Source organism: Chinchilla lanigera, unplaced genomic scaffold (genome assembly GCF_000276665.1).
Source record: "Chinchilla lanigera isolate Chin_1 unplaced genomic scaffold, ChiLan1.0 scaffold00012, whole genome shotgun sequence".
NCBI classification, from domain to species: domain Eukaryota; kingdom Metazoa; phylum Chordata; class Mammalia; order Rodentia; family Chinchillidae; genus Chinchilla; species Chinchilla lanigera.
This window is the reverse complement of record NW_004955413.1, coordinates 25,242,730-25,269,967: the sequence shown is the minus strand read 5'-3', so window position 1 is coordinate 25,269,967 and position 27,238 is coordinate 25,242,730. Positions and strand designations below refer to the sequence as shown.

Genomic DNA, 27,238 nt, shown 5'->3' with positions numbered 1-27,238 from the left:
TCCCCTTGTTCCCCCGGGGGTTGGGGAAGGGACCAGACCGAGTGTGTGTGTGTACACGTCAGGTGGAGATTTTGGCTACAACTGTGGTGATTCTACTTTTCAAAAAGAGAACATATTCTTAACGTCACTGTGTAAATTTAAGAATTAAACAATAATAACGCTGGCCCAGGGCAGGGGAGATGGGGTCGGGCAATCCCAAGCCACACTCAAGAGAACAGAGAAACACCGGGACACACCTGCGATGCGCTGGTGGGTTCTGAGTCTTCACTTTATTACTATGTCACCAGGAATCACCACCTTCACTTGGTTCACCACAAATGGACGGATGTCATAAAGGAGGGGGCCACAGGGCCACTGGATTCACTCGAGAGACTTAACCAGGTGGTGGGGGTCGAGAGCAGGGGCCAGGACAGGGCCAGCCCTTCACCGCACACAGATATATTTGTGGAGCCTTATATTATACATCTTAGATATAGAAAATATATATATTTATACTATACACAGGCAGTAACGCTGCAAAGGGGCCAGGCACCCAGACAAGGGCTGTGGGCACCAGGGTGTGGGGTGCTGGGGTAGGGGCAGCGCTGGGAGACGGCTGGACCAGGCCACCCTCCATAAACTCTAGGGTGGGGATTCCCCTTTCTTGTTCCTTGGAGAATCAAAAGGATCTTGGGCCAAGGTTAGGGTCCCCCAAAGTAACAAGTAGAGGGTCTTGGTTACATGGGAGAAGCCAGGGATCCCAAGAGTCCTTGCAGATCAAGAATCACCAGGGCAGGATGGAGTGAGGAACCGATGCTGGTTCCCTGGGAGTCTGCCCACCAATACCACACTCCCAGGTATGTCAGGAGCCATGGCGGCCTGTGTCCACGTAGAAGGCTGGAGCCCGGGCTCTGCACCTCTCTGTGCTTTACCTAGGACACTTCCTGTCCCAGCTCTAACCTTTCTAAAGGCTCTTGCAATTCTAAACTTGTGTGGAACCCTGGTGTCCTGCGCCCTCTCTTGTGCTTGATGAGAAGGGGTCCCAATTCCACAGGGCTTGCAAGGGGCCTCTCCCCCCGGACAGTGTGGGAGCAAGGGGAAGCAGGGGGAGTGGAGGAGGGGTGCTAGATGCTGCTGGCCTGTGGGCTTGGGGCCCCCTAGGGACCTCCCAGTAGTGGAGTCAGCAGCTCTTCGTCCCATCTGCCCTGCCTCCCTCCTCCATCGCGGGTCCCTGCCCAGTGGCGGACCATGCTGGGAGCCTGTATCCAGGCTGTACCTCAGGAGCGAGGGTTGAGGGGTGCTTATTGAGCTGACTCAGCATCACCCCCACGCATGGCAGGGGTCTTGTAAATGCCCACAGCCTGGGGCAGCGGGGCCAGTCTGCAATACACACCCAGGATCAGGTGAAGGGCAAGGGCACCCTGCCTCCCGGCCTGGCACTGCCAGCAGCTGGTTGGCACCCAGCAGGAGAGATGGAGTCTCGCTGGGCCCACAGCAGGGGAGAGTCCGGTGGGGCTGGGACCTGTCCCGGCTTCCCACAGCGGGCACAGAACCTCGCCGTGCTGGAAACACTCCCACAGCCACCACGGGCCCACTGGGGATGCTCAGGGCAGAGGTAACCGGTCCCCGTGCTGTCCCCACTCCAGCCACCTGGGGGGACAGTCAACGGAGCCCCTTCTCCAGAAGTGGAAAGTGGGACTCAGCAACACGTGAGGTCCTCTCCCATCACTGCTGCCTTTGCGGGGCCTGAGCCAGGTGAGTTCACGCCTGTGCTTCACGGATACTCACTTGTGCTCAGAATCGTTTTCCCCTTCGCCTAAGTGGGGAGAGAGACACTAGGTGTCTGCCTAGAAGCGCCCCACCTCCCCACTACTCCTGCCACCCTCGGGGCCCCAGTGCATGTGAACTGTGCGTCCCACCAACCACGGACTCCACACCGTTCAGTGCTTATCCTCCCGAACAGACCAGGCGCTCCGGGAGGCAGGGACCACACATCCTGGGGCTCCCCAGCCCAGGTGCCAGAGAGGGCCAGCAAGCGACCTGACTCGCTGGATCCTGGGAGGCTGAGGGTGATGGTGGTGGGACCCCGTCCTCATGGGCCACTCACAGCTCCTCTGCTCTGCTCCCCCGTGTGTGCTGGGCAGACGTGCTGCTCTCCTGCCCCGAGAGGCTTGAGGTCGACCGTGCCTGTGCAGTGCTGCCTGCTGCTCCCCCTCTGGGCCTTTACTGTCGCTTCCCCTCTCCCGCTCTGCTCACCTGGGGCAGCACACCCCATGGGCCTGTGCGCCATCGGCCTTGTGACTCCGAACCCCGACTGCTCCCAGAGACCTCCCCACGCCCACAGGGCTCCAGCCCCGAATCCAGCCTGACGCCCCGACTGTGTCCTAGGTAGCATTCCTTTCCAGGGAGGTCACAAGGGTGGGGAATCTGCACCTGCTGGCTGACCAGGTAAGAAACGGAGGCCGGAAGCCAGTGCCGCCGCTCACTAGAAGAGCCCTGGGCCTCCTTGTCCACCTGCCCTGGGGAGGACTCAGGGCCCCTGCTAGAGGCGAGGACAGTGAGCAGTCCGGAGAGGCCACAGAGGGGGCTGCTGAGCCCCTGAGGGACTCGGGGAACAGGCAGAGCACAGGGACAGTGAGTGACGGGGCGGGTGTGCGGCTGGGGCAGAGCGAGCTGACTTGCAGCAGAATCAGCGTGTCTCATCGGGCTGGGGTCCGCAAGTCCCCCACAGTGAGGCTAACACCGAGCGGTGGAGCCCCAGGCTCTGGGTGGGGGGTGGCACGAGGACAGGGAGGAGCAGGCAGGCGCTGGGGGTCTGGGTGGCCTGGGTGTGGCCTCGCCCCTACGCCAGCTGCCTGAGGTGCCCGGGGTGAGTGACCTTGTTCTCCCCAGGCCTTGGTTTCCTCAACCGTGCAGTGGGGACAGCCCTGACAAGCCCAGCAGGCCTGCTGTAGGGGGATCTAGGGATGCCAGCCCGAATGCTGGGATTGAGCCCCTGTGGCCAGACTTCCAGGCACCACACCTGTCTCTATCCCACCATTCCCACCTTGGTACTGATGGAGCCACTCCACATCTCGGCCTCCCCTTTCCAGGGACCAGCGCTACCTCTCACCCCTATGCTGAGCTTGGGCCTGGCACACAGCAGCGCTCAGTGAGTGCTTGTGGGCACAGGGAATGAATGCACTGTCCCCAGTCCCACCCTCTAGGCCCCCGCTGGGCTCGGACACGCTGGTACACACAGGTAGACACCCCCACACCTGGTGCCCCATCCCTGCCCCGAGCCACCCTAGCCTCCATGGAGTGACCTGGAGGTGTGGAGGTGCTGGGCGGGGTGTGGGTGGGGCGGGGCAGGGCTGGGGGTGCAGGGTGGGGTTGGGGCAGGCGGTCACTGAGGCTCAGTAGCCCTGGGACTGGTAGCCCTGTGGCTCCGTGTCAAAGGCGGTAGCTGGCTGCTGGTAGGTGCCGCCCATGCTGGCGGGGTCCGGCCCTGTGGTGGGCTCCACGTAGGGGGCGTAAGGCATGCTGGAGTCCTGGCTGGGGTCCATGTAGTCCTGGGAGAAGAGGGCCGAGTCGGCGCCAATCTGGTACCGCTGGAAGGCCAGCACGGCCTGGCCCGCCTGGGGACGGGGCCATGGGGATAGGATAGGAGGGAGGGGATGGTTAGGGGAGAGACAGACAAGAGCGCTGGGTTAGTTGTTAGTTGATGGGACACAGGCTTAAAGATCCTCAAAGCACCAGACACAAAACCAAGCTGTCCCAGCAGCTACCCCATCCAGAGGCCAGAATCACAACATCCAGGCAGAGAGGACCTCCCAAGCCACCTGCCCTGTGTGGCCCAGAAATATTTGTGTCCACTGTGGAAAGTTAAAGCGGCCCAAAAGCCCCCAGCCTTCTCAATGTGTGTCCTTGGGGATACTGTAAAGAATAGGGAAAAAAGTTTCTTAGTAGGACAGAGATCTCTTGGCATTTCCTAAAAGCTCTCCTTCTATATCTCACAGCTAGACAGTCACGTGACTAAGTTTTGACCAAGGAGATATCTCCATGTTCTTTGTCCTTCCCTCTGATCTGATGCCTAGAATGCATATATGATGGCTGGAGCTCTAGGTGCCAAAATCGACCATGAGGATGGCAAAGGCCTGGATCACAAAGGACCCCTGAGTCGCTATGCCAGCCTGGGACTCCCTCCCCAGACTTATCTTTTTTTTTTTTTTTTTTTTTGTACCAGGGATCGAACTCAGGACCTTACACTTGCCAGCCAGGCGCTTGTGCCGCTGAGCCATACCCTTGGTCCTCCCAGACTTATCTTCAAGTCAGTTATTTGGGATTTCCATCACTGTTGCTGAACCTGAAACACCTGGTTATACAAACGTAGGGAACTGAGTTAAACAGAAACAAGTGCCAGGATGACATGACCTTGACTGCCAGGGCCTTGACTATTTGGGGAACTCCGACAAGCACCTCTGCCAGTCTCGTCTTCCCACCAAAGCCCACCTTGCACAGCACCAGTGACTGCAGCACACATACATGTTAGGACACTTTTTTCAGTAAAACTATTGTTTTGAGAACAGTGACACTGGGCCAGGGATAGAGCTCTGTGGCATAAGCGCCTGCCTGGCAAGCACAAGGTCCTGAGTTCAATTCTCAGTACCAAAAAATGACACTGTCCATGCCAAGCTAAGGAGTCAAACTTGTCTCTCAAACCAGCCTTGAGCCAAGTGAGGTGGTGCACACTTTTAATCTCACCACTCTGGAAGGCCGAGACAGGAGAATTGCAAGTTTGAGCCCTGCCTGGGAAACTTAGCAAGACTCTTCCTCAAACAAAACACAGGGCGGGGGTGTGGCTCAGTACAAAGGCTCTGGGTTCAACCTCCAGTACTACAAACAAGAGCCTCAGCCTCATGGCAGAGCTTTCCCCATAGATCTTTGTAGCCTGCAGTGGGAAGCAGTGTGCTGCTCACTCCTGCTGGGGGCTGGGAAGACTGAGGCCTAGAGGAGGCAGCTAGAGCTGCAGCCCGGCCCTAAACACAGGGGTCCTGCTTCTTCCTGGGCCAGGCCCTCCTCACCCCCTCCCATTTGGTCAGTCCCTTGCAATGCACCAAGTCAACCAGGGACCCAAAGGTTCAACTGCAAACAGGCCGAATGGCACCCCGTCCCAGAGGGCTCCAAAAACCCAGGTCAGGCGTTACCTGGAGGACTCTGGGGCAGCCCGTCCCTGGAAGAAAAGCACAGGGACCTGGGAAGGTCAGACCATGTCTAGGGAAGTGGGGCAGAGGAGTGCACCTCGGGTCATCACCGGGCTGCTGTGGGCTCAGAGGTGGAGCCTCAAAAGGCAGATGGGTGAGGAGCTCTGGGCACACCCAAGGTGCTGGCTAGAGCCTTTGGGAGCCCAAAGGAACGAATGGATGACTCCCCGAGAGCAGGGTCCGCAGGCCTGGTCCCCCGAGCTCCGGGCTCCCCGTCGGGCAGGGGGCTGCAGCAGATGGCCTCTTCGACCCTCCCAGGGAGCAGCTCTGTACAGGCACTAAGGATGGTCGGCGGGCTGGCCCACAGCCTTACGGGCTCAAGGCCTCCGGCAGCCAAGCAGTTAAAGGCACCATAGGACGGGGACAAAAGAGAGCCCCAGGCCCATGCTAGACTGAGCTGCAGCGGGGAGGCCAGGAGTCCTGCTCAGGGCCCGGAGACCTGGGGTCCACCTGGCGCTCTAGCTGGAGCGCTCCACAGCATCGCCCTGGCAGCGGGCAGTCTGTACTTTATGCCTCCCGGCCCAGGACTCTCACTCTGCACGCTTGGCAATAGCAAGGCTTGGGTGCTGCCCCTCACCTCCTGTGGAGAGGAGTGGTAGGTGGGGGCCACCCAGGCAGCTGAGCCCAGGGAGGCCCAAGTCCTCTGGCAGAGCAAGGGTTAGCCACAAGAAGATCACCCCTAAAACAGAGCCTACAGAGGAGCCCAATTCTCCGGAGAGAATGAATGAATGAATGGGTGAATGGGTGAATGAATGGGTGAATGAGTAAGGGAGTAAGTACAAGAGCTTACATTTATTGAGCATCTCTGTGCCAAGCCTTGCGTTGGCCTGTTCCATCGGCACAACCAGCCTGAGACGCTGGCCCATCACCATCTGTCGGCCCAAGGAAACGGACTGAGGCTTTCTCAGTTCACCAGCACGGGAAGGCGGGACCCGGCTGAGAATCCCCCAGCACCCCAGGCTAACCCCTCTTGGGAGCCACTCTCCAAGGGGGCACAAAGTCACCCTTCACACCCCAGCTGTGGAGAAGCTATCATACTGTGGCCACAGCTCAGTACCTTGGGTCACGGATACCTCCTGGCAAGTACAGAGCCCCCCAAACTCGCTAAGAGCCTGCAGCCCATCTGGGGGCAGCTCTGATGTGTCTGACTCCCCAGCCCAGCCTGTGGGCTCCTGGGGCCAGGGACTCCGTCTAACTGTCATAGGCACAAAACAGCTGCTCAATAAATGTTTACTGAATGAACAAACACAAAACAATGAACAAAGCAGGCATGGAAGAAAGTGGTAAGTGGTGAATCTTAAGGGCCCTGGGGTCCCCATCACTTCTGGCACCAGGCCGGGGAGCTAGGGCTGTGCTGAGGCAGGGAACAGCGTGCTGTACTCCTCCTGGAAGGTAAGGTCCTTGAATCTGCGCACGGCCAGGGCTGCGGTCAGGCTCTGCCGGAGAGAGCAGGGTGAGGCCGCTGGAGAGGACTGGGAAGGGTGGGGGCCTGCGGAGGCCCCTGTGAGTCAGTGCTTCAGCTCCGCCCCCAGAAATCCCGGTGTCCGATCACCCCTTCCTCCTTTGAACCCTGCTCAATCTCAGGGCCGGGTTTCCAAACTCTTCCCTGGAGGCTGTGTGGTCCCCAGTTCTGGGGTGCCTTCTTTGGACTGAGATCCCTTGGGGTGACCTTGTTCTTCCTGCCCAGGCTTGAAGACATTAAGAGTCAGAGTCACCACGGCTGGCTGCAAGGACCTGGACTACAGGTCTCCCCCTCCAAACTCCACCTCCCAGTACTGTAGAGGGAGACTGGATGTCCCAGAAGCAAATGGACATCCAGGGGCCCTCAGGAAGGGAAAGAAATGAATGCGTGCGGTGGGCCACACCTGCAATCCCAGCTACTCAGCAAGCTGAGGCAGGAGAGTCAAAAGTTCATGGCCAGAAGAGGCAACTGGTGAGGCCCTATCTCAAAATAAAAAAGGCTCGGGGTATAGCTCAGTGGCAGAACACCCTGGATTTGATTTTCAGCAGGGGGCAGGGGAGTCACCCCAAAGAGGGTAGGGACTAGGGAGGGCTGGTTGCCAGTCTACAGTCCCGAGGTTTCCTTGTGCGAGGCTTGGAGGGGTCAGTGCGGTGAACAGGAGGAGGGCAGCCCTGGGGACAGGGCCTGGAGCAGAGGAGACCTTGGCTCTCCACAGGAGGAAGACGACAGGAGAGAGGAGAGGGCCTGCACCCGGGGAGAGAAGGGCCGCTTGTGGGGAGCTGCAGGGTCTCCACCACCCAGCTGGCGCCTGCGCAGGATGGGTCTCCGGGCTGTTGGGCCCAGGGCCGAGCTTTCTTTGACTCACCTTTTTTTTTTTTTTTTTTTTTAACTTGAATAAACTATCCCTACACAGAGATCAGATTTCATGTAAAAAAATCCCAAATTCTGGCTCACTCGGTAAAACTAGGAGCCCTAGCCTCTGCAGGTTCCCATCCCTGCTTGGCAACGGAGCGGAGCACAGGGGATTCTCCTAGGATGGACAGGCATGGGTCACGAAGCTCAAGCACCTGGGTTTGTGACCCCTGCCCCACTTCCCTCATTTTCCAGATGAAAGACAGGAGCCAGGACAGTTGGGGCAGCCCAGGCTGAGACGGTCTCCTGGTTCCTGGCCTGCCTCCTTCCTAGCCTCAAAGCCTGGAGCCCCACCTTCCCGTCCAGGCCTCCACCTTCTCAGACCTAAAAGAGGCGCTAAATGCCATCCACAGAGTGGCAGGGGGTGGTGACCCCACAGGCAGGGCTGGGAAGGAGCGAGGCCATCGCAGGGCCTGGAGTGTGGGCTCTCAGGTGCTGTACTCACCCAAGTAAAGATGGAGAAGAAGGAGAAGGCGATGGCGGCCCGGGCTGCGTCGGTCCCTTCGTTCAGTGGGTTGTCCTTGGGTTTGGAGACCTGCCACTGATTGGCCAGGAAGCAGAAGCCCACGAACCAGAGGAAGGCCCAGAAGGCTGGGGGTCCCCGGGGCCAGGCACAACAGGCGGGGTGACACACCAGGGCGAAGGGAGGAACGGGGCAGTTCAAAAGCAGGTCTCCCGTGCTCCCCCACCCCACAGGCGAGGCCAGGGGGGCAAGCGGGGGTGGGAAGAGGCGCAGGCAAGAGGCAGAGGCAGAAGGGACCCCAAGGAAGGAGCAGACAGGGCCAGGAGCAGGCAGCACGAGCCGCAGCAGTGAGGGGCAGGAGGGAGAGAGAGAAGGCAGTCAGTCAGGTGCACTTCTCCAGCCTCCGCAGGCACCCACTCCCTGCCACGTCCCAGACTGCGGCCCTGCAGCCCACCCCTGGGGCTGGCAGCTGTCAGGGAGGAGCGCCACTGCCCTCCACCCTGCTCCGGCTTCCACAGATCTGGTGATCTCAGCCTGGGTGAGTCAAGACTTCCATTTCCAGTACCTGGCAGCCTCACAAAGCCCTTGGAGAGTGGAGATCTGGGAACTTAGCAGGGAGTCTTGTGGTGACCAGGGTCACACAGAGACGCCCTGTGCTGCCCAAGATAAAGTACGTGCTGCACCCAGAGGCACTGCAGGGACCCTGGGGTTCTGTGGAAGTTTGAGAACCTTAAATTTAATCCTGGTTCCTTCTAGAAGGGCTAAGGGGCCCAGGCCCGGAAAATGGGAAGATCATTCCGCAGACACCTGAGCCCCCAGTCTGGGGGCAGGGTGGCTGAGATACACAGCTCTGACCCCTGACAGAGCATCCACCAAGCTGACTCCTGGGACTCGAGGGACAGCGGTGAGGGAGCCTATGGCAGCGGCCACTTCTGAAGGGCAAAGGGTGGTGGCAGGTCACATCCACCTGCCCAGGCCTGACGGAAGGGGAAACTGAGGCTCCCGGGAACTGACTGTGCGCTGGGCATCTCGCTACCCCTCACTGTTTGCCTGAGGCTCCACTGGGCAGGGGTGCAAGCAAGGCCTAACTTAGTCCCATCCTGTCCCCGACCCCAGAGGGCCATGTGCTGTCCTGAGGTCCCAGACTCTGCCATGGTCTCACCTCCCGCTTGCCACCATGTACCCTGAGTCTGTCCCTTCGTCCACCTGCTCCTCAGCCTCCCCTGTGGGAAATGGGAAGAGGGTAGTGACCATGTCCCGAGGCCAGGGCTCACCCGAAACACCGATGTCAGACAGGACGGCCTTCTTGCGGTCCTTGACGCTGCTGATCTGGGGGAAGTAGACGTCCAGGGCCAGGTAGAGCAGGCAGGTGAGGAAGGCCAGCACGCCCACCGCCACACCGTAGCTGCAGGCGTTGGGGTTCTGGTTGTAGATGCAAAACTCCTCGCCCTCCGAGGGGCTATTGAGGTAGCCCTCATTCACGATGGAGCCGAACACCACGATGGAGAACACCTGAGGGCGCAGGGGGACAGGTGTGAACCCCAGGGATGGCGTCTCCCAGTGCCAGCCCTGAGGACAGGGTGGGTGCGACCTCCCTGCCCGCCTGCCAGCTGCCCCTGCGTGAGCCACAAGGCATACGCTGAGCAGGCGTTTCAAAGGGGGGCCCAGAAAGGCAGGACAACCTGCCTGGGGTCACACAGCCAGGCTGGTGTCAACTGTTCAGTAGAGGCTGGAACGGAGGACTCCTCTTATCAGACACGCAGCCGCCCAGCCAGAGAGGCCCTCCCGGCCCAGCCCCCACCCCCAGCGGACTCCTCCAGAGGCTGCGCTGCGCAGCCCCACCCGTCTGTCCCTCTGCGGAGCTGTGGCTGTCTGGGGTCTCATGTCTTGTCTTGGCTCCACATTTCCCAGTTGCCAGGGCAACCAAGGCCCTGACAAGCAGATAGGTGACAAATAAAGTATCACAGCAGTCCCAACCCTGCCACCTCATTTAAATCCTCAATATCCCCTGTGACAGGTACAACGGCGACAGCTCGGTGGGCAGCCAGGGAGATGGCCCCGATGACCCAGCCCCTACAACCCATGCCCTGTGTAGTCCACGTCCCTTGAGGGCGCTGGACCTAGTGGCTCGCTTCTAAAGGACAACATAGTATAGTTCACACAAACTGGCCCAGCAGCTGTGCACAGTGGCTCACAGCTATAATCCCAGGACTCCGGGAGGCCAAGGCAAGAAGGTGGCAAGTTTGAGCCCGGGCTGGGCAATTTAGCAAGACCCTATCCCAAAATAAAAAATAGGCTGGGGACATAGTTCAGTACAAAGGCCCTGGGTTCAATCCTTGGTACTCCCCCTCCACCCATAAAAAGACAGTGGTGGGATACATCTATAATGCCAGCACTTGGGAGGCTGAGGCAGGAGGATTGCTGAGCATTCAAGGCCAGCCTGGGCTACATAGTGAGTTTAAGGCCAGCCTCAAGTACAAAGCAAGACCTGTCTTGAGGAAAAAATAAAAGACTGAGGCTCCCACCTTGCTCACTCCTTGCCTCCTGTCCCTGCTGCTCTGATGGAAGCTAGCTGGTTTACTTTTGCTTCTCTTTTGCAGTGCTGGGGCTAGAGCTCAGGGGCTCGTGCATGATAGCCAATTGCGCTACCACTGAGCTGTACCCTGGCTCTGTTTGAGCTCCCACATGGCCAGGACCTAAAGAATTCCCTGGTTGCTGAGCATGGTGGTGCACCTCTGTAATCCCAGCACTCAGAAGGCTGAGACAGGAGGATTGTTGTGAGTTCGAGAGCAGCATGGGCTACAAAGTGAGCTCAAGGCCAGCTTGAACTGTATAGTGAGACCCTCTCTCAAAAAGACCAAAAAAAAAAAAAAAGAGAGAGAGAATTCTTTGGTTAACAGCCAGCGGGAACTGAGGCCTCTGCAGCAGTGTGGAAGTGGACCTGAGATGGTCACCCTCAGGGGAGCTGGCAAGTGAGACAGCAGCCTGGCTGTGGCCTTGCAGCAGGGATACTCAGCTAAGCAGATTCCTGAGCCACGAAACTGGAAGAGAACATGTTTTCTTTTTTTTTTTTCTTTTTTGGTACCTGGAATCAAACTCAGGACCTCATGCTTGCTAGGCAGGTGCTGCACCCCTGAGCTAAATCCCCAGCCCATGCTTGTTGTTTTAAGCCACAAGTTTTGGGGCAGTCTGTTATGCGGCAACAGCTAACTAATACATAAGCTTTTTGCAGTTAAAGGCACGGGTGGGTTTGTTGTTGTTATTTGTTTTGTGGTACTAGGGATCAAACCCAGGGATGCTATACCACTGAGCTACACCCTCAGCACTTTTTCAGTTTTGAGACAGAGCCTCACTACATTACCCAGGATGGGCTCGAACCTGTAATCTACTTGCCTCAGCCTCCTGAGTGGGATTACAGGTGTGCATCACCACGCCTAGCTCAAGGCACAGGTGTTGTGAATATGCCTAAGGTCACACAACTGGCACCTGACAGACCTGGGCTCTAAACCCAGACACCAGACTTAAGGTTCTCAGTTTCTTCTTGGGCTTCTTGCCTCCTCAGCAACCATGGAGGCCCCGACCCAAGGGACGCATGCTGGACAAGTGTCAGCCCCTGTAATGAGCTGGAGCTGGAGGCTGGAAGAGATTGCTCTTGCCATGTCCGCTTGTCTTCACTCTCCATTTTTTCTACAACAGAAATCCTATAATTAGGATGAGCCAGGTGCATCTTCTGCCACAGCGGACACCCAGGAGGGGTTCTGTGGGTGTGGGGAGCACACGTGAGAAGCACTGTCAGTATGACTTCCTCATCTTATCTACTGCAGATGTCTAGACAGTCACGTGCCACCTGGGAGGTTTTGGTCAGCGATGGAGGGCGATGATGGTGGCCTCGTGAGACCGGTGTCTAGTGATGCTGTAGCCATCCTAGTTTGTGTGAGCAACCCTGACGTCTGTACAATGACAGAATGCCCTATTGCACACTCAGCCTGAGTCCCCATTGCTAAGCAACGCATGACTGTCCTTCACCTGCATTTCATCACGTCCAGGACACACGAGTTCAGTAGGAAACATAGAAAACAAGTAAATCTACATTCAACGGGAAAGAGTGATGAACATTCTTCTTGAAAGGAAGGCAAATTTTGGAACCACAGTTTGGAGACCACCAGTTCAGGACACTGTGTGTTAAGGAGGATTTGGACCTAAATGGGAACCAGGATAACGGAGAAGGAAGCTGTGGCTCCTCCAGCCAACAGATTATTATTCAGCCATAGAAGAGAGTGGAGCACTGGTACAGGCTACACAGGGGGGATGGTGTAAGCAAGTGAGAGAAAACTGCAATAGAAGCCAGGGGCAAGGCGCTGAGGGGCAGCACGTGGAGGAGCTCAGTTTGGGCCCCAGCACCACAGAAAAGCCAGACACGAGAGGTCAGCAATGGCGCATTTTCTTCTCTGTGCTGCATTCACGAGTGGCACCAGAGAAAGGAAGGCTGGTGAGGAGCAGAGGGTGGGGAGGGTGGGAGTGATCTCGTGATGAGTCCAGTTGTGTTTATGGCGATGAAAGGGTCTCAGTCACAGAGAGGAGGTGGTTGCACAGTACTGTGAACACACCAAACGCTGCTGAATTACACAGCAGTGTAATGGATGGTTAATTGTATAGCAGGCAGAGTTGGCCACAATTTAACAAAAGGAAAAGAGGATTCTGAGGTTGTGTCCTGGTTAAGGCAGGGTGCACCTCCTCCAGGCCTGCCTGGGGACGCCACATGCCCACGGCCCTTTAGAGCCGGCACAGGCTCTGCGTCCTCCCCATCAGCCCACAGAGCCTGGGCGGGAATCTGGACGCTGAAGGGAAGCTGAGAATCACAAAGCAAGCGTGACACTGATGTTGGCAGCACGGGCTAGACCGGAGCCAGGTCTCCTTCCCGCCGGCCAGGCTGACGCTCAGCCTCAGGAGGTAGTAGCGAAGGAGAGGCTCGGCCAGAGATGCAGGGACCAGGCACAGGGACCAGCAGGGACACAGGCTGGAGCGCAGCACGAGTGTGACAGATCAAGACTCAAGTCCAGTTTGGTGTTCAGGGGCACAGGAGGGGAGTGACACAAAGCCAGGTCTTGAGAATCACTGTCAAAGGGACCCTCACTCAGGCAGGCAAGGCAGACTCTGGACACTGCTGGGCAAAGGCAGCTCCTGCACCGGCTGCCCGGGCCAACCGCCGTTCAGCCCCTGAGCATTGTGAACTTGAACCCCGCATCACAACAAGTCCAAGGGTCCTATCAGAAATCTGCCAGATCAGGTCCCCGAGGGCCAGTCCACGTCACCAGATGCCACCAAACCACTAGAATAGGAAAGCCCTTTGAATAGAGATTTCAGACAATGATGAGTCAGATGGACCTGTGAGGTTCAAATCAAAGACCTGCAGCTCATCACTGTGTGGCCCTGAGCAAGTGACTTAACCTCTCTGAGTCTCACATCAGGCCTCTATAAAAATGAACCTCCTGGCTGGGGCACAGCTCAATGTAGAACATGTGCATGGTGTGTATGAGGCCCTGGGTTCATCACACACGCCAGAGAGAGAGAGAAGAGGGAGAGAGGGAGAGAGGGAGGGAGGGAAAGAAGGAGGGAAAGAAGGAGGGTCTTCTTTAGATTAATTCTTGGAGGAGAGCCATATGCCAGTGCCTAGAGCAGGGCAGAGACTTGCAGGAGATTCATCAGGGCCTCTCCTTCCCCAGATGCCTCAGGAAAGGCTGGACACGCCCAGGAGACCCCTCTTAATGGTCACCTGCTCCTGGGCTGAGAGGTGACAGCAAGAGGGGACCCCTTCCCAAAGCAGGAAGATTTGGGGTCCCCACAGGCTGGGAGGCGGAAGCCTGGGCCCTGGGGACAGCAGAGGAGGAACCATTACAACTGGTCCCCTGGTAGAACAGAGCAGGAAGTCCCTGGAGAGGCGAGGAGGAAAGTGCTGGAGACGATGTGTCCCCAGGAGACGGAGGAGCAAGGTCACAACAGCCCGGAGGGACCAGGCGGCCTACGCACTCTCAGCAGCGCCAGCAAATGCTGGCTGTGGTCATCACCCTTGGCACAGGAGTCTCGCTGCCCAGCACTGTGCCAGGAAGGGCACCAAGGGTAGCCAGGTCCCCTGCGGTGGGGCAAGAGTCTATTCAGGCAAGCACCTACCACTTGCCCAGCAGGCGACCCGCGGCGTGAGACTTAACCTCCCTAAGCTCCAGCCCCCACACTGGTCAAGGGGGGTGATGAGCATGGGAGCTGGTGACACACTGAGGCACTAAGGAGGCTGTGCAGGCAGAGGACGCAGGGGGACCCCGCTGAGCCAGGAGAGATGGGACAGTGGTGAGCAGGGAGGGAGCCAGCCCTGCACGGCATGGGGTGTGTGCTCTGGCTCGGGAACAGAAGTGTGAAGGATAGCAGTGGGAAGTGGCCTCACATGGGAAGGTGTGGAGCAGCAACAGGGACAGGCACATGGGACAAGGCCACAGGGCTGAGGTGAGGACTGTGGCTTTAGTGTTCAGGAAGTCAAGGAGACAGGCTGGGTGGCCTGAGGGGCCTCTGACACAGTGGGCTTTGGGCAGACGCCCAGGTGCAGTAAGAAGCCACAAGTGCAAAGGCCCTGGGGTGCAGTAAGCTCAGTGTGTAGAGAAGCAGCACAAAGGCCAGTGTGGCTGGAGCAGACAGAGTGACGGGGAGATACCTAGGAAGTGAGGTCGCTGAGAAGGCTGGAGCTGGTCCCCAGGGCCTTGAAGGCCAAGTGAGTTCAGGAACCCTGCACACTTCTAAGTGGCTGATCTGACTTAGGTACGGACAGGATCACCCAAGCAACTTGGAGAGAAAAGATGCCCAGGAAGCTCCAGTGCCCAGGCCAGGAAGGTGAGGGCTTGGGGCTGGCACAGGCAGCAGGGATGGGGAGAAGTGGGGGGGCTGCTGCGCATCAGCATCGAGCCCCCCCGAATCTGCCAATAGGTCACCTAGGGGACGAAAGGAAGCGCGAGAACAGGCCGGATCTGGGCCAATGGGAACCGGGGCTGGGTGTGCTCCTGATGACATCACCTCCCAGGCGGCCTGAGAGTCTGCAAACGGAGAAACTGAGTCTCAGGAGGAGGGGACAGCTCCAAGCATACACACGAGTCCCCTGCACCTCCCCAGGCCCCTACAGGACTCGGCCTGCTCTGCTCTTACTGAGCTGTTGTCTCTCACCCTGACTGGGAGCCCCCCAAGAACAGGACTCGGCCTCCCCGCTCCACCAGGCTGATGCTCCTACTCTCGTCTCATGGCGTGTCCAGGACCCGCCCAGTCACACAGCTGTCGGGGTCACTCAGCACAGGACCCCGAGTCTGAGTCCAGTGCAGGTGCCCTGGGCCGGGCAGCCTCCCTGGGAGACCTGCGAAGGCCGCATCTGCAGTGACCACAAGGGACACAGAGCGGAGCAAGGAGACACTGGAGACCTGGAAATTCAACCAGAATGACATTCCACCTTGGCCAGGGGGAATTCTCCAAACAAGTGCACCCGCCTTGGGCAGGGAGCAGGTGCCAGAGGCCAGGGAAGTGGGGAGGCCAAGGGTGGCAGCTGGGAGGACCCTGAGGGCTGCAGGGGAAGGGCAGGCACAGGAAAAACCACCTCCCTGAGCTGAAGGAACCGTGGAGAAAACGCAGCAGGCAAGCAGGCCAGCGTCCCACCCTCTCTGAACTCCACCTGGAGCGCTTTTAGAAACAGGTTCCAGATGGTGCTTGCAAAAACAAATCGAAAGAAAGGAAACTCGAATCACACAAGCTCAGAATCTTGGGAATCTTGGGATGCTGGGTTCAGAGGCTCAGAGAATCAGAGAATCAGAGACCCCAGGACCGAGCTCTCCACGGTCCAGCCAGTTCACTGCCCCACCCCAGCAGAAGAATGGTGCAGCCACAGCGACCTGGAAGCTCTGCTCTGTGACCTGCACATTGTTCCCACCTTTTTCCTTCTTTTCTTCCTTCTTCCTCCCTTCCTCCTTCCTTTTTTTTGTACTAAGGATTGAACATAAGCTACTTCCCAGACCTTTCTTATTTTTCATCTTGAGATAGGGTGTTGCTGAGTTGCCTAGGATGGGCTATTATCCTGCCTCAGCCTCCTGAGTAGCTGGGATCACAGGCATGCACCACCGCATCCAGCTTTGCTCCCACCGTTGTCATCTGTCAGACATGAAAAAACACACCTGTCATCCTTGTAAACTGTGCCGGGACGTGTTGACTCCCAGCCACCTTCCTAGCCACCTCCCCACTCTTACCTTCCTGGTGGGACTTATTTATTCGTCTGCCTCCCCAGGAGACCCTGAGCCAGCCTGTAGTCCCCTGGGGTAGGCACCCATGGGAAGCACTGTATGAAACTGTCACATCAGTCCTCTAACCCACGGAAGGAAAACCAAATCTGACCGTGTCCCCACAGAGCAGTGTTAAACTTTGGATGCCAAGGCTTAAAGAGGCCCTTGCAGCCCTATTCCAAACCCTAAGCCCCAAGAACAGCATGAGACCAAGGTGTCCTGTCCCTACCCTCAGTTGGCAGACAGAGCCAGCAGGGCTCTGCCTGGGGCTCGCTGCAGAGCATTGCAGAGGTTCCAGGGACAGCTGCACCTCGCCAGTGTGGGGACAGAAGTCACTGTTCCACTGGGAACCTCCCAGAGCCCGGGCTGTCAACGTCCTAGACAAATGCTGGGTTTCCCTAGACAAGCTGCAGAGGGATGACACCTGGCCCTGCGCACCTGCACCCAGGCTAGGGGGCCTGCTCAACAGCTCCCCACCTCCTGGCCTTGGCCACCATCCATATGCGGGTATGCGACAATCAACAACACTGCAGCCTCCTCTCCAGCCTCCCCACCCATCCCTAGTGGTTCCCGGGCAGCCAGTGTCTCCTGGCTGAGGGTAAGGTACAAGTCCCTAGGACAGCTCTGCAGTCCTTTCAGGGGGCCCACTCTCCGCTCCAGCCTCCCCTGGCTTCCTGGTACCCTCCTACCACACCTCAGGCATGCACCAGCTGGCATCTTGCTGCCCCACCCCCATCCTGTCGAGGGGTGGGGCTGTCACTTCAGCCTCCCCACATAACTCTGAAGCACTCTATGTCCCCACCTGACCCAGGCCACTGTCACCACTGTGGCAATGACAGCATTCTGTATCCCCTCACCGTCTCTTCAAACCTAAGTCACACCATGTCTGTCCCCTGCTGGAAACTCATGCTGGGGCTCAGCCACCTCTGAAGTGAAATCCCCTCCCCACTGCAAACCCCCTTCCCTGCCTTCTCCTTAAACTCTACCAGGCTCTGCATCCTTCCCAAGCTCATTTCTGCCTCAGGACCTTTGCACCTGGCAGCCACTCTGCCTAGGATGCTTGACTTCCCTAGGTCTTCCCAGGGCCAGCTCCTTCTCAGCGCCCACACCTCAGTGGGAAAGACCCCTCTTCAGAGAAGCCCCAGACCAGAGTTCCAGCGCCAAAATGTTCTGGACGCTGGCCAGCATCCTTGATAACATCCTTACCTAACTTCTCCCTCCCAGACCCAGAGGGAGCTCAAGTCAGGAAGGGTCTGAGGGCACTGAAAGCGTGTCTAACGAGACAAAACATCCCCCACCCCTGCCTGTGCCTCCCCTTGCACACCTCTGACCACAGGGGGCTCCCTCCCTCCCAAGGGGCTGCAGTGTCTTCTCTGGAATGAGTCCTGCCTCCTTGCCAGGTCCTGCTGCAGTCCCAACCTTATTCCTGGGCTGGGAAAGGTGGCCGTGCTCTGAGAGAGGAGTCAGGTCCTGGGATGGGGTGGGCACCCCAGTCCAGAGAGAGAAAAGGATGAAGCCAGTGCAGGGCTCAGGAAGCGCTAGGCGGCCACTGGGCTTCCTGGAGATCGTGCTCCTCCCACAGCCCCAGAAGTGGCCCCGGGGGATTAGGCAGTAATCTGCCCCAGGCTGTCCCCTCGGTGCCAGCATGGGGGTGGGGTGGGCTGGGCTGGGCAGGGACCCGGCCAGTGACCTGTGCCATCAGAAAAGGGGAAACTGAGGCCCAGAAGGGCTTGCTTGACTGTCCCAGCACCCTTGCCTGGTGGGAGAAGCATGCAGTCTGTCCCCAAAACTTCTGACCCCCCAGGCCCTGCTGCCTCTGCCCTTTCCAAAGCTAGGAGTGGGCGAGGGGATGACATTACCACCTGGCCAAAGGATTGCCAATGCCAACCACAGGCTGCCCAAGGAGTACTAGGGATCCAACCCTGGGCCTTCACACTGAGTTATATCCCTACTCCCTTTTTATATTTATTTTTGTATTTTGAGGCAGGGTCTCTCTAAGCTGTGCAGGCTGGGTATGAACTTGTGATCCCCTTGCCTCAGCCTCCCAGAGTGCTGGGAGTGCAGGTGTGCACGGCCACCCTGCTGGCAGATCTATTTTATAGCTGGGGCCACGAGGCTGGGAAACGCAGGGCGGATGGCCAACACTGTTCCTTTTGTCTGAGGCTCTTGGTCGCCCCCGTGACATAACAAAGACAGTCCCTGCCCTCCAGCGCTCACCGCCTGACTGGGTGCTTGCCACGGCCCTACCACACCTCCTGGCCCTCCCCAGTGAGGCAGCCTCCGATCCTCTCCCTCGCTGCACCAAGGCTGAGTGGGGTCCTTCAGGGTCTGTGTTCACCTTTATTTATTTATTTATTTTTGAGACAGGCTCTCACTATGTATTCAGGCTGGCCCTGAACCCACCATGTAGTCCAAGCTGGGCCTGAACTTGCCATGATCCTACTGCCTCAGCCTCTCAAGGGCATATTTTAACTGGATCTCAGCCACATCCCCCTCCACTGGACAAAGCCCACCCTGGCCAAGACCAGCCCTGCAGGCACTCCACGTGCTCACAGGACAACAGGGAGTCCCGTCCTGTGCTGTCTGGCTCCGGTGCACTGGTACACCGGTGCAGGATACCACACACCCTCACTGCCTGCCCAAGCTGCAGAGAGATCTGTGAATGACACCTGGTGATAGATTTGGTGGTGAAGGTCACAGGACAGAGAGGAGGGGAGGCAGCCTGCTGAGCGCGAGCGCGGGAAGGCAGGAGGAGGCCTGGGGATGGTGCCATGCACAGCTGCTGTGAGGACTAGAGGGGCAGCAGCTTCTTAGAAGGGGAAAACTCCCACTTGTCGTGATGGGAAGGAGCCAGGTGTGGGGTGGAGCTGAGGATGGAGGACAGGAGGGAAGAGAAAAGCGCCGGGTCTGTGTCCTCGAGCTGGGGACAGGGACAGCACCCAGCAGCCTGGGTTGCTGCAAAGAGAGGTGGCCTGGGACGTGACAGCAGAGGCCCAGGATGCAGAGGACACAGGGGGTACGGGGGTGACAGTTGACACTGGGGAGGGCTGGGACTCAGAGGCCCAGAGCTAAGGAGCACAGGAGTCCGAGTCAGTGTGGGAGGCTGGGACAGGAGGGGCGGGAGGGCTGGACATGGGGACAATGGGGACAGAGGTGTGAGCAGCCTGAGGGTGGCAGTGACAGTGACAGTGGCTGAGGCAGATGAGGACTGGACTGCGGGGCGGGGCCAGGGTGTGCAAAGGCCTTGGAAGCAGGCGCAACCGTGGTCAGGCTGGAAGGCTGGGGACAGGGGCCGGGGGACAGTGCTGCCCCAGGCTGGAAGACAGTGGCCTGGCCACCCGCAGCCCCAGCAAAGGGAGGCTGTGATAGAAAACTGTCCCCCTGGACAGCAGGGTAGGGCATAGGTCAGGTTACAGTGCAACTTACACAAAGAAGCCACAGACCTTAGGACATCTGAGGGGACACTGCAGGGCACGTCCCCCTCACTGTGACTGTATCCGAGGAGCCCCAGCTTGTTGGGGTCTCTGCCTGGTTGCAGCCTGGGTCAGACAGCATGGGGTAATCCCTATAGCCAAAAGGGTACCGCCTCCCTGGAATGTCCCTTCCCCTGCTTCCTGGGGTCCCCTCTGCCACAGCCCCCACAGAGCATGGGGTGGAGGGTTTTTTGTGGTTTTGTTATTATTGTTATTGTTTTGTGGTACAGGGGATTGAACACAGGACCTGCATACTGAGCTTTATCCTCAACCTGCTCTATTTTTTATCTGAGACAGGGTTTCACTAAATTCCCCAGGTAGACTTGAACTTGCAGTCCTCCTGCCTCAGCCTCCCAGAGTACAGGGATTACAGGTGGGCACCCCCACCCCAGCTAGGCTGTAGTTCTTGGTGTAGCTTCTTTACACAGCCAAATTTAAAAGCCCCTACCTGGAGCTGCTAGGAACACAAGTGGGGTTCCCTGAGGGTGGAAGGGTTGGGAGCCACCAGCCCAATCCAGCTCTGCCTTTCCCTAACAGACGGGGAAACTGAGGCACAGATGGCACTGGCATTTTGCTCAAGCCACACGGGTGGGCAGGACCACCGGGGGCTGCCAAAAGGCACTTGCCACGACCTGCTCCCCACACCCGGCCTGCCTCCCCTCCCACTGGACAGCTGGTTCTTCCGGTCTGGGTGCCAAAGTTTGGGCGCCAAGCGTGAGTCCTCCAACCGCCCTGCCATCTGCCTCTCCTGGCTCCCACCCCTCCTCCAGGCTTTTCCTCCTCTCCCCCTCCTCCTCCTAGCCTTTGTTCTTTCTCCCCCAGGCTCGGGCAGGCCTAAGAGCTCCGCTAGCAGGTCAGGTGGCCTCCCGCATGTAGCTAGGGACTTCCTTCCTCAGCCCGAGGCTGTGGCGCCAGCCATGCCAGCAATTCGCCAGCTTCCAGCTAAAGAGGGGATCACAGAACCTTTGAGGAAGAGCTTCCAACCTTCAAGGCCTCCCAAACCCAGGCATCCAACCCCATGCCACAGATGAGGAAAGTGAGTCTGCGGGTGGGGCTTCCAAGGTCTCCCACAGTGGTCCCGTTCTCCGTGCTAAACCCCAGGTTCTCTAAGCTCCCTAAACCCCCAGATGCCCCTCCCTGAGGAACTGCCCAAGGCACAAGTGTGAAGCCCTCAGGCCAGGCCGACACCTCCCGCAGGCCTCTTGGCAGCTGACCCCATCCCAGACACAAGGGAGCAGCCCAGCAGACGGCCTGGCAGGCAGAGAGGCTGGAGGGTTCCAAGATGGTCAGTGACAAATGCCAAAAGGGACAACCAAATACCTGCAGCCAGGACACCTGCCCAGGGCCCCACCAAGCTCCACAAGGTGGCCATAGGCACCCTGCAGACAAGATTCCAATTGTGACTCCAACAGTCTCAGGTCTCGGGCCAGTGGCAGTCACCTTACGGGCCGAGCCTTGCTTCTGTCATCTGTAAGATGGGCACAAGGATACTTGCCCACTTATAAAACCCTTAAGAGACCAACCCTGGGGGGTAGGAGTATAGCTCAGTATAGAGCGGGTGCTTAGCATGCATAAGGCCCCCCCACCAAAATAACAACAATAAATTCTGACAGTGGCAAAATTTCTAACATGTTTTCACTTTATTTTGCCAAAACAAGTTTTTGAAAACCCTCTTATGAACCAGCACTGATCCTCTCTCCACAGGTCATCAGCCCACAAAATGAGAACACAACCGCCAAATAAAAGGCGGCCTTTGAATTCAATCAGCGCAGCTCCTGTTGTGACTGCATCGTCCCCTCTGGCTCCAGGTCAACCTGAGTCACCACAGACAGGTCACAGCTGCACAGCGGATGGATATCCTAGTCTCCTGGTTCAAATGGGGAGACCAAGGGACTGGGGTGAGGAGGTGACACTTGCTGAAGGTCACAGCCACTGCCTGGGGAAAGGGGCAGGAGTGGCAGCCAATCTCCCAGCCAGGACAGCCTCATCTCCCCAAAACCTGGGTCAGGGCAGCCTGGCCTCGTCAGTGTGCCAGTTCAGCCACCCCAACTCAGCTCAGATCTGGCCTGGCACAGCCCAGGCAAAGCAGTGACACAGGGCCGAGGTGGCCTCCGTCAAGGCTTAAGCTGCTTCTGGGAGAACCTGTTCCTGCCAGCCAGGCTAAGGGGCTTGGGGCTCAGGGCCCAGGGTGGGTGCAGGTCTAGTGAGGCCCATCAGCTTTTAAAAAACCAGAAAAAGATCTTTCTTGCAGAAATTGTACAAAGTCACAAGTTCACATGCACATGTTGGTGGCGCCCTTCCCTCCAGGATCTGGAGAGGGTACCCATTCCTGGTCTGGGCAGGATGGAGGAGCTCATACAGGATTTTCAATGTTAAAGCCAGGAAAGTTCCAGCAAATCAGGGTGATTTAGTCACCCATACTTGGAGTTCAGGCTTCATGAAGCCCATTGCCCGCCGTGTGTGTGTGTGTGTGTGTGTGTGTGTGTGTGTGTGTGTGTGTTATGGGGAATGAACCCAGGGCTTTTGCACTGAGGTTCACCAGCAGCCTTTTTTGTGTTTTGAGACAGGGTCTCACTAAGTTGCTAAGTTGTCCAGGCTGAGCTTGAATTTTTGATCCTCCGGCTTCAGCCTCGAAGAGTGCTGGGATTACAGTTGTGTGTCACCATGCCAGTTCTAAATTTTTAAAAAATGACGTGAAGAGACACAGTATTGTATTAACTGCAGCCCTTCCTAAATGGCAGTATCACCTGTGATCTCCTCACCAATTTTCTCCATTATGGTAAAATACATATAGCATGAAATTTGCTTTTTCGGTTTGTTTTCCTCACTCCCAGCCTTATCACCACAGTTTTAAGGGCACAGTTCGGTGGAATTCAGCATGTTCATGTTATCACACAAATACCACATGCGATTTATGTATTTCCCAGTAATCAGCAGGTATTGCTTTAACGAAATTTTATGTAAAGCTTCTCTGTTCTGTAAGGTGACAGTGAGCTGCATCAGATGCCTCTGCTCAGATAAAGGCGGAGAGCACCTGTGTGCAGGTGTGGGCGGGGCTGTGAGGGATGGGGACATGGGCGTTGGATGTGGCCAGCTTCTGTCCTTTCCAATCCTGAAGTCTCAGGATCCTGCACTCTCCCTGCTTTGGGGACAGGAGACCTGGGTTCTACTGCTTGCATGACACTTTTATGCTCAGCTACCTACAGCCAATTGCTCAGCCTCTGAAAGCCTCAATTCCTTCAGTGCAAGCTTGGGGACCTAGGTGGGGTCTGTGCGCTCTTTTCCCTGCTTGCCATGTCCTCCATTCTTCCTGATGTGCACAAGGGTAGCCTCCCTCGGCCAGGCCTAATGGGTCTTCCCCTGCTCCATGCAGCTCCTCCCATTCCAGGCAGGGAGACCCCTCCTGACTCTCACAGCTCTGCCTGGGGGCATCTGGCTCCCTGAGTACCAGGGCTGTGCCTGAGTCATGCCGCCTTCCCTCAGGGCCTGGCAGACTCAATAGAGCTCTGCTAAATGAAGCCATCACAGGCAGCAATGACCCAAGCAGACTGATGGCACCCACGCCCCCTCAAAAACCAGCGGCTTCACCTTCCCAGGCCGGGGACTTCAGGAGGGCAAACCTGAGCAGTTACACAGCAGCCCCTACAACAGGGCAGGTGCTCCAGGGACTCTGGGAGTGGGAGACTGTCACCGAGAAACAAATTTGGTGCCACAAGCCCTCATGGATGTACCCGCGGTGCAGGGACACAAACACTAACAGAGCCAGGCTTCCCTGTATCCTCCGTACCGAAAAGTGCTACCCATCTGGTGGGCATTTAAACCTGGACACCCTTCCTGCAGTCCCAGGAGCGGTGTAACTTTTTTAGACAAAGAAAACATAGCTCAAGCCAGGCATGGTGGCACTCACCTGTAATTCCAGTACTCGGGAGGCTGAGGCAGGAGGATTGCTGCAAGTTCAAGGCCAGCCTAGGCTACATAGTGAGTTCAAGGCCAGCCTGCACTACATACCCAGACTCTATCTCAAAAAATAAAATAATAACAATGACAACAAGAAGACATGCCCCCCCCACAATAAAAAAAAAAGAAAAGGCTAGCTCCCTTCTGCTCTGGGAGATCAGAGGTAAATACACAAGCTGGCCTGGTGGATCTCTGGACTCTGGGAATGAGGCAGGAGGATAGAAAGTTTAAGCTCAGCCTGAGCAACTTAATGTCTTAGCAAGAACCTGTCTGCAAATAGAAAATAAAAACTAAAAAGGGCTGGGGAAGGCCTTGAGTTGAAACCCCAGCACTGAAAACAAATACAAAAAACAAAACACACACCCCAAGCTGTCCTACCCAGCCACCAAGCCGGCTGCAGGTGTAGCTACACAGGGTTCCTGACTGTCCCTGCCCAGGGTCTCAGTCCAGATCCTTCCAGTCCGGGCCCATCAGGACTGAGTGCCAACCGGGCTTTCTTTGCCAGGTGCTGCCCAAGCCACCTGGACCCTTCCTCTCTGCTCTCTCTGTCACAGCCCCGGCCCAGGCTTGGCACTGGGCGCGCTGGGCGTCCTGCAGGTCCTGACAGGGCCTCAGGGGCCTCAGTGCTCCTCGCCTGAGGGGGGCCGTCCTCCCACACCGCGCACCGGCGTCCAGGTCCCTGCTGGGGGAGGGGCTGCCCCGGATTCAGGAAAGGTCGGAGCCCACGGGGCCTTTGGAGGCTCCTCCCACCATCGCTGTAAATCGGGAAACTGAGGCATGGCAGCGGAGGTGGCGCTCTCCACCTCAGAAATGAATTCCTCGCTCCCCGAGACTGTTTCCTGGGTGGTTCCCAGCCCAAGGTCACGCGGCGAAGGAGATGCAGCTCCCGGAGGAAGCCAGGTTTCAGGCTCCTGCTCCTCGCTGCCACCTTTGGGGCTCTCAACCCCACAGACCGGGTTCCCTACCCTGTCCTCTCCAACGTCCGCGGCGTGAGATGACCCACGCCCTGATCGGCGCCCCCAAGGCCACCTGAGCCCGGGCTACGTCCCCACAGCCGCGCGCAGCGGAGCCGGCAGCTGCACACTCGCGGCCTGGGGGTCACGGCGGCGGGGTGCGAGACGCGCGAATGGGGGGTCTCCCGGGAAACGGGGGTGTCCGGGAGCGGGCACTCCTCGCTGGGGCCCGGGGAGGGGGAGCAGCTCACGGGGGTTCGCGGACACAGCCCCTCTCCGCCGGCTGCCGCGCCCCTGGGGTCGAGGCGTGAGGGTGACAGGGTGTCGGGGTGCGCCGCTCTCACCCACACCCCACCACGGCCGCCCGCCCGTGCTTACCCAAGACACGACACGCAGGATGGTGTGTGGCTGCCGGACCAGGGTGTAGGGGTCGAAGGCGCCCCCGGCTTTACCAGCTCCGTACGCACCCCCTTCCATCGTGGCTGCACCGCGCGGCGCCCCCCGCTCGGCGCGCGCCGCCGGCCAGTGCGCGTGCGCGTGCGCGGCGCCCCCTCCCCCTTCCTCGCGCGCTGCTTGCGTTGTCCAGGACTCCCGCCAGGGGGCGCCGTGCGATGCGCCGAAGGGGGCTGGGCGGCGCGAGCCCTGGCTTGCGGGGACGCGCTCGTCACTAGCGCGGTGACCTCTTCAGCACAGTGCGGGGGAGGAGGTGGCGGCGAGTGCAGACGCGCCCCCGCCCCCGGGCACCCTCCCAGCCGTCAGCCCGGCCTGCAACCACCTTGTTATTTATTTGTCCTTTTCCTGTTGCTCTGTCTGCCTTAAATATACGGAGAAGGAAAGGGCTGTGTTTCGTCTGCACGGGGTGCAGGGCACACGCGGGGCGCCGCAGGTACATTTATGGAAGGAATGAATAACCCTCTCCCCAAGCCCCCCACGGCAGCCTCACCTGCCAGGACTACCTTTCGACCTGGCTTTCTCGATGACGTCACGAGTGTCCCCGCGTGGTCCGTGCGTCCCCACCTGACCTGGGGGGCTGCCAGTGCCCACCTTTTGTCTATCTTGTTTACTGCTGTATCCAGAACCTAGCATACAGTAGGTGCTCAATAAATAGGGCTTTCCCCATTGCCCCATCGCGTCTTGGTGAGACCCCAGGTTTTGTGGAAGGGCAGGCTGCTGGGTGACACCCACGTCCCAGGGCGCCCCCTGGCTCTCCATGAGGCGCCTCAGTTTCACTGGGTCCAGGAGCAGGCACTGGATCCATTTGGCAAGGAGATCTGCAGAGGCCTTTGCCACCCCCCAACTCCTGTCGTTCAGTGATGACAAGACCGACACAGACCTGCGCGGAGAAATGTGTGAGGCCTGAGGCACCTCTTACAACATCAGACAGGCCCCGTTCATCTCAGACCGAGTTCGTGGAGGGTTCATTCTCTGCCGGGCTCCGACGTGAGGGCTTCCCCTCATCGACACTCAGTCCAGCAACTGGCCGGGCATGGTGGCACACGCTTGTAATCCCAGCACTTGGGAAGCTGAGGCAGGAGAATCGTCGCGAGTTAGAGACCAGCCTGGGCTACAAAGTGAGCTCAAGGCCAGTCTGAACTGCATAGTGAGACCCTGTCTCAAAAAATTTAAAAAAAAAAAAATCCAGCAACTGTATGAGAGGACTACTGTGATAATATGAACTAGAAGAAATCTTTTGAGACGGTTTGACTCTGTAGTTCCAGCAGGGCTTGAACTCAAAATGATCCTCCTGCCTCAGCCTCCCCAGTACTAGGATTACGGTGCATTCTGTCTCAAAATAAAAATGTGTAAAATGACTGAAATGTAGCTCAGTGAGAACACACTGGGTTGAAGCCTCATACCTGAGGAAAAAAAAACATTAAAATATTTGAGTTTTGGGCATGGTGGCCCACACCTATCATGTCAGCACTCCAGCCTGAGGCACCAGGATTGGAAGTTTTTCTGTTGTTTTTCTTTTTTTTTTTGGTACCAGGAATTGAACTCAGGACCTTGTGCTTTCCAGGCAGGCATTTATGCCACTGTGCTATATCCCCAGCCCCAAGGATTGCAAGTTTGAATCCATCTTGGGCTCCATTGTAAATTCAAGGTGAGGGTTAACATAGTAAAATGCTGTGTCAATAAAACCAAAAAAGATGAAAGATTTATGTAAGATTTATAGGATCTGAAGAAAGCGCGAGTATTCAAAGAATAAAGAATAAAAACGAAGAGAAAGAAAAATGTTTGAAAGTTAAACTATTTTTCTTATTTATTTATTTTTGGTTTTTTGAGGCAGGGTCTAGCTATGTATTCCAGACTGGCCTTGAATCCGCTATGCAATCTAGGCTGGCCTCAAACTCTTGGTGATCCTCCTGCCTTAGCCTCCCAAGTGCTAGGATTACAGGTGTGGGCTACCACACCCAGTTTGGAAATTAACAAATTTTATGAAGACAGTGATGTCATCCAGCCCCAAAAACAGGGCAAATCTTTGTATATAGAACATCA

At 57.5% G+C, this 27,238-nt stretch overlaps 1 protein-coding gene across 4 annotated transcripts; it reads right to left on the bottom strand.

The window, feature by feature from the left end:
• Window positions 1-242: 242 nt before the first annotated feature.
• Window positions 243-25,289, bottom strand: Syngr1 (synaptogyrin 1). 4 transcript variants are annotated; one of them, XM_005379287.2, is made up of 4 exons: window positions 25,121-25,289; window positions 9,334-9,571; window positions 8,042-8,187; window positions 243-3,596 (listed from the first exon to the last, which is right to left on the bottom strand). In XM_005379287.2, exons 1-4 carry the CDS (start codon window positions 25,217-25,219, stop codon window positions 3,375-3,377), a joined length of 705 nt encoding a protein of 234 aa, XP_005379344.1. In that variant the 5' UTR covers window positions 25,220-25,289; the 3' UTR covers window positions 243-3,374. The 4 variants fall into 4 exon arrangements, with proteins under 4 accessions (XP_005379344.1, XP_013366983.1, XP_005379346.1 ...); XM_013511529.1 differs by having other exon boundaries at window positions 243-3,530; window positions 25,121-25,288; XM_005379289.2 differs by lacking the exon at window positions 243-3,596 and adding an exon at window positions 5,996-6,658 and having other exon boundaries at window positions 25,121-25,287.
• Between the last annotated feature and the right edge of the window lie 1,949 nt (window positions 25,290-27,238).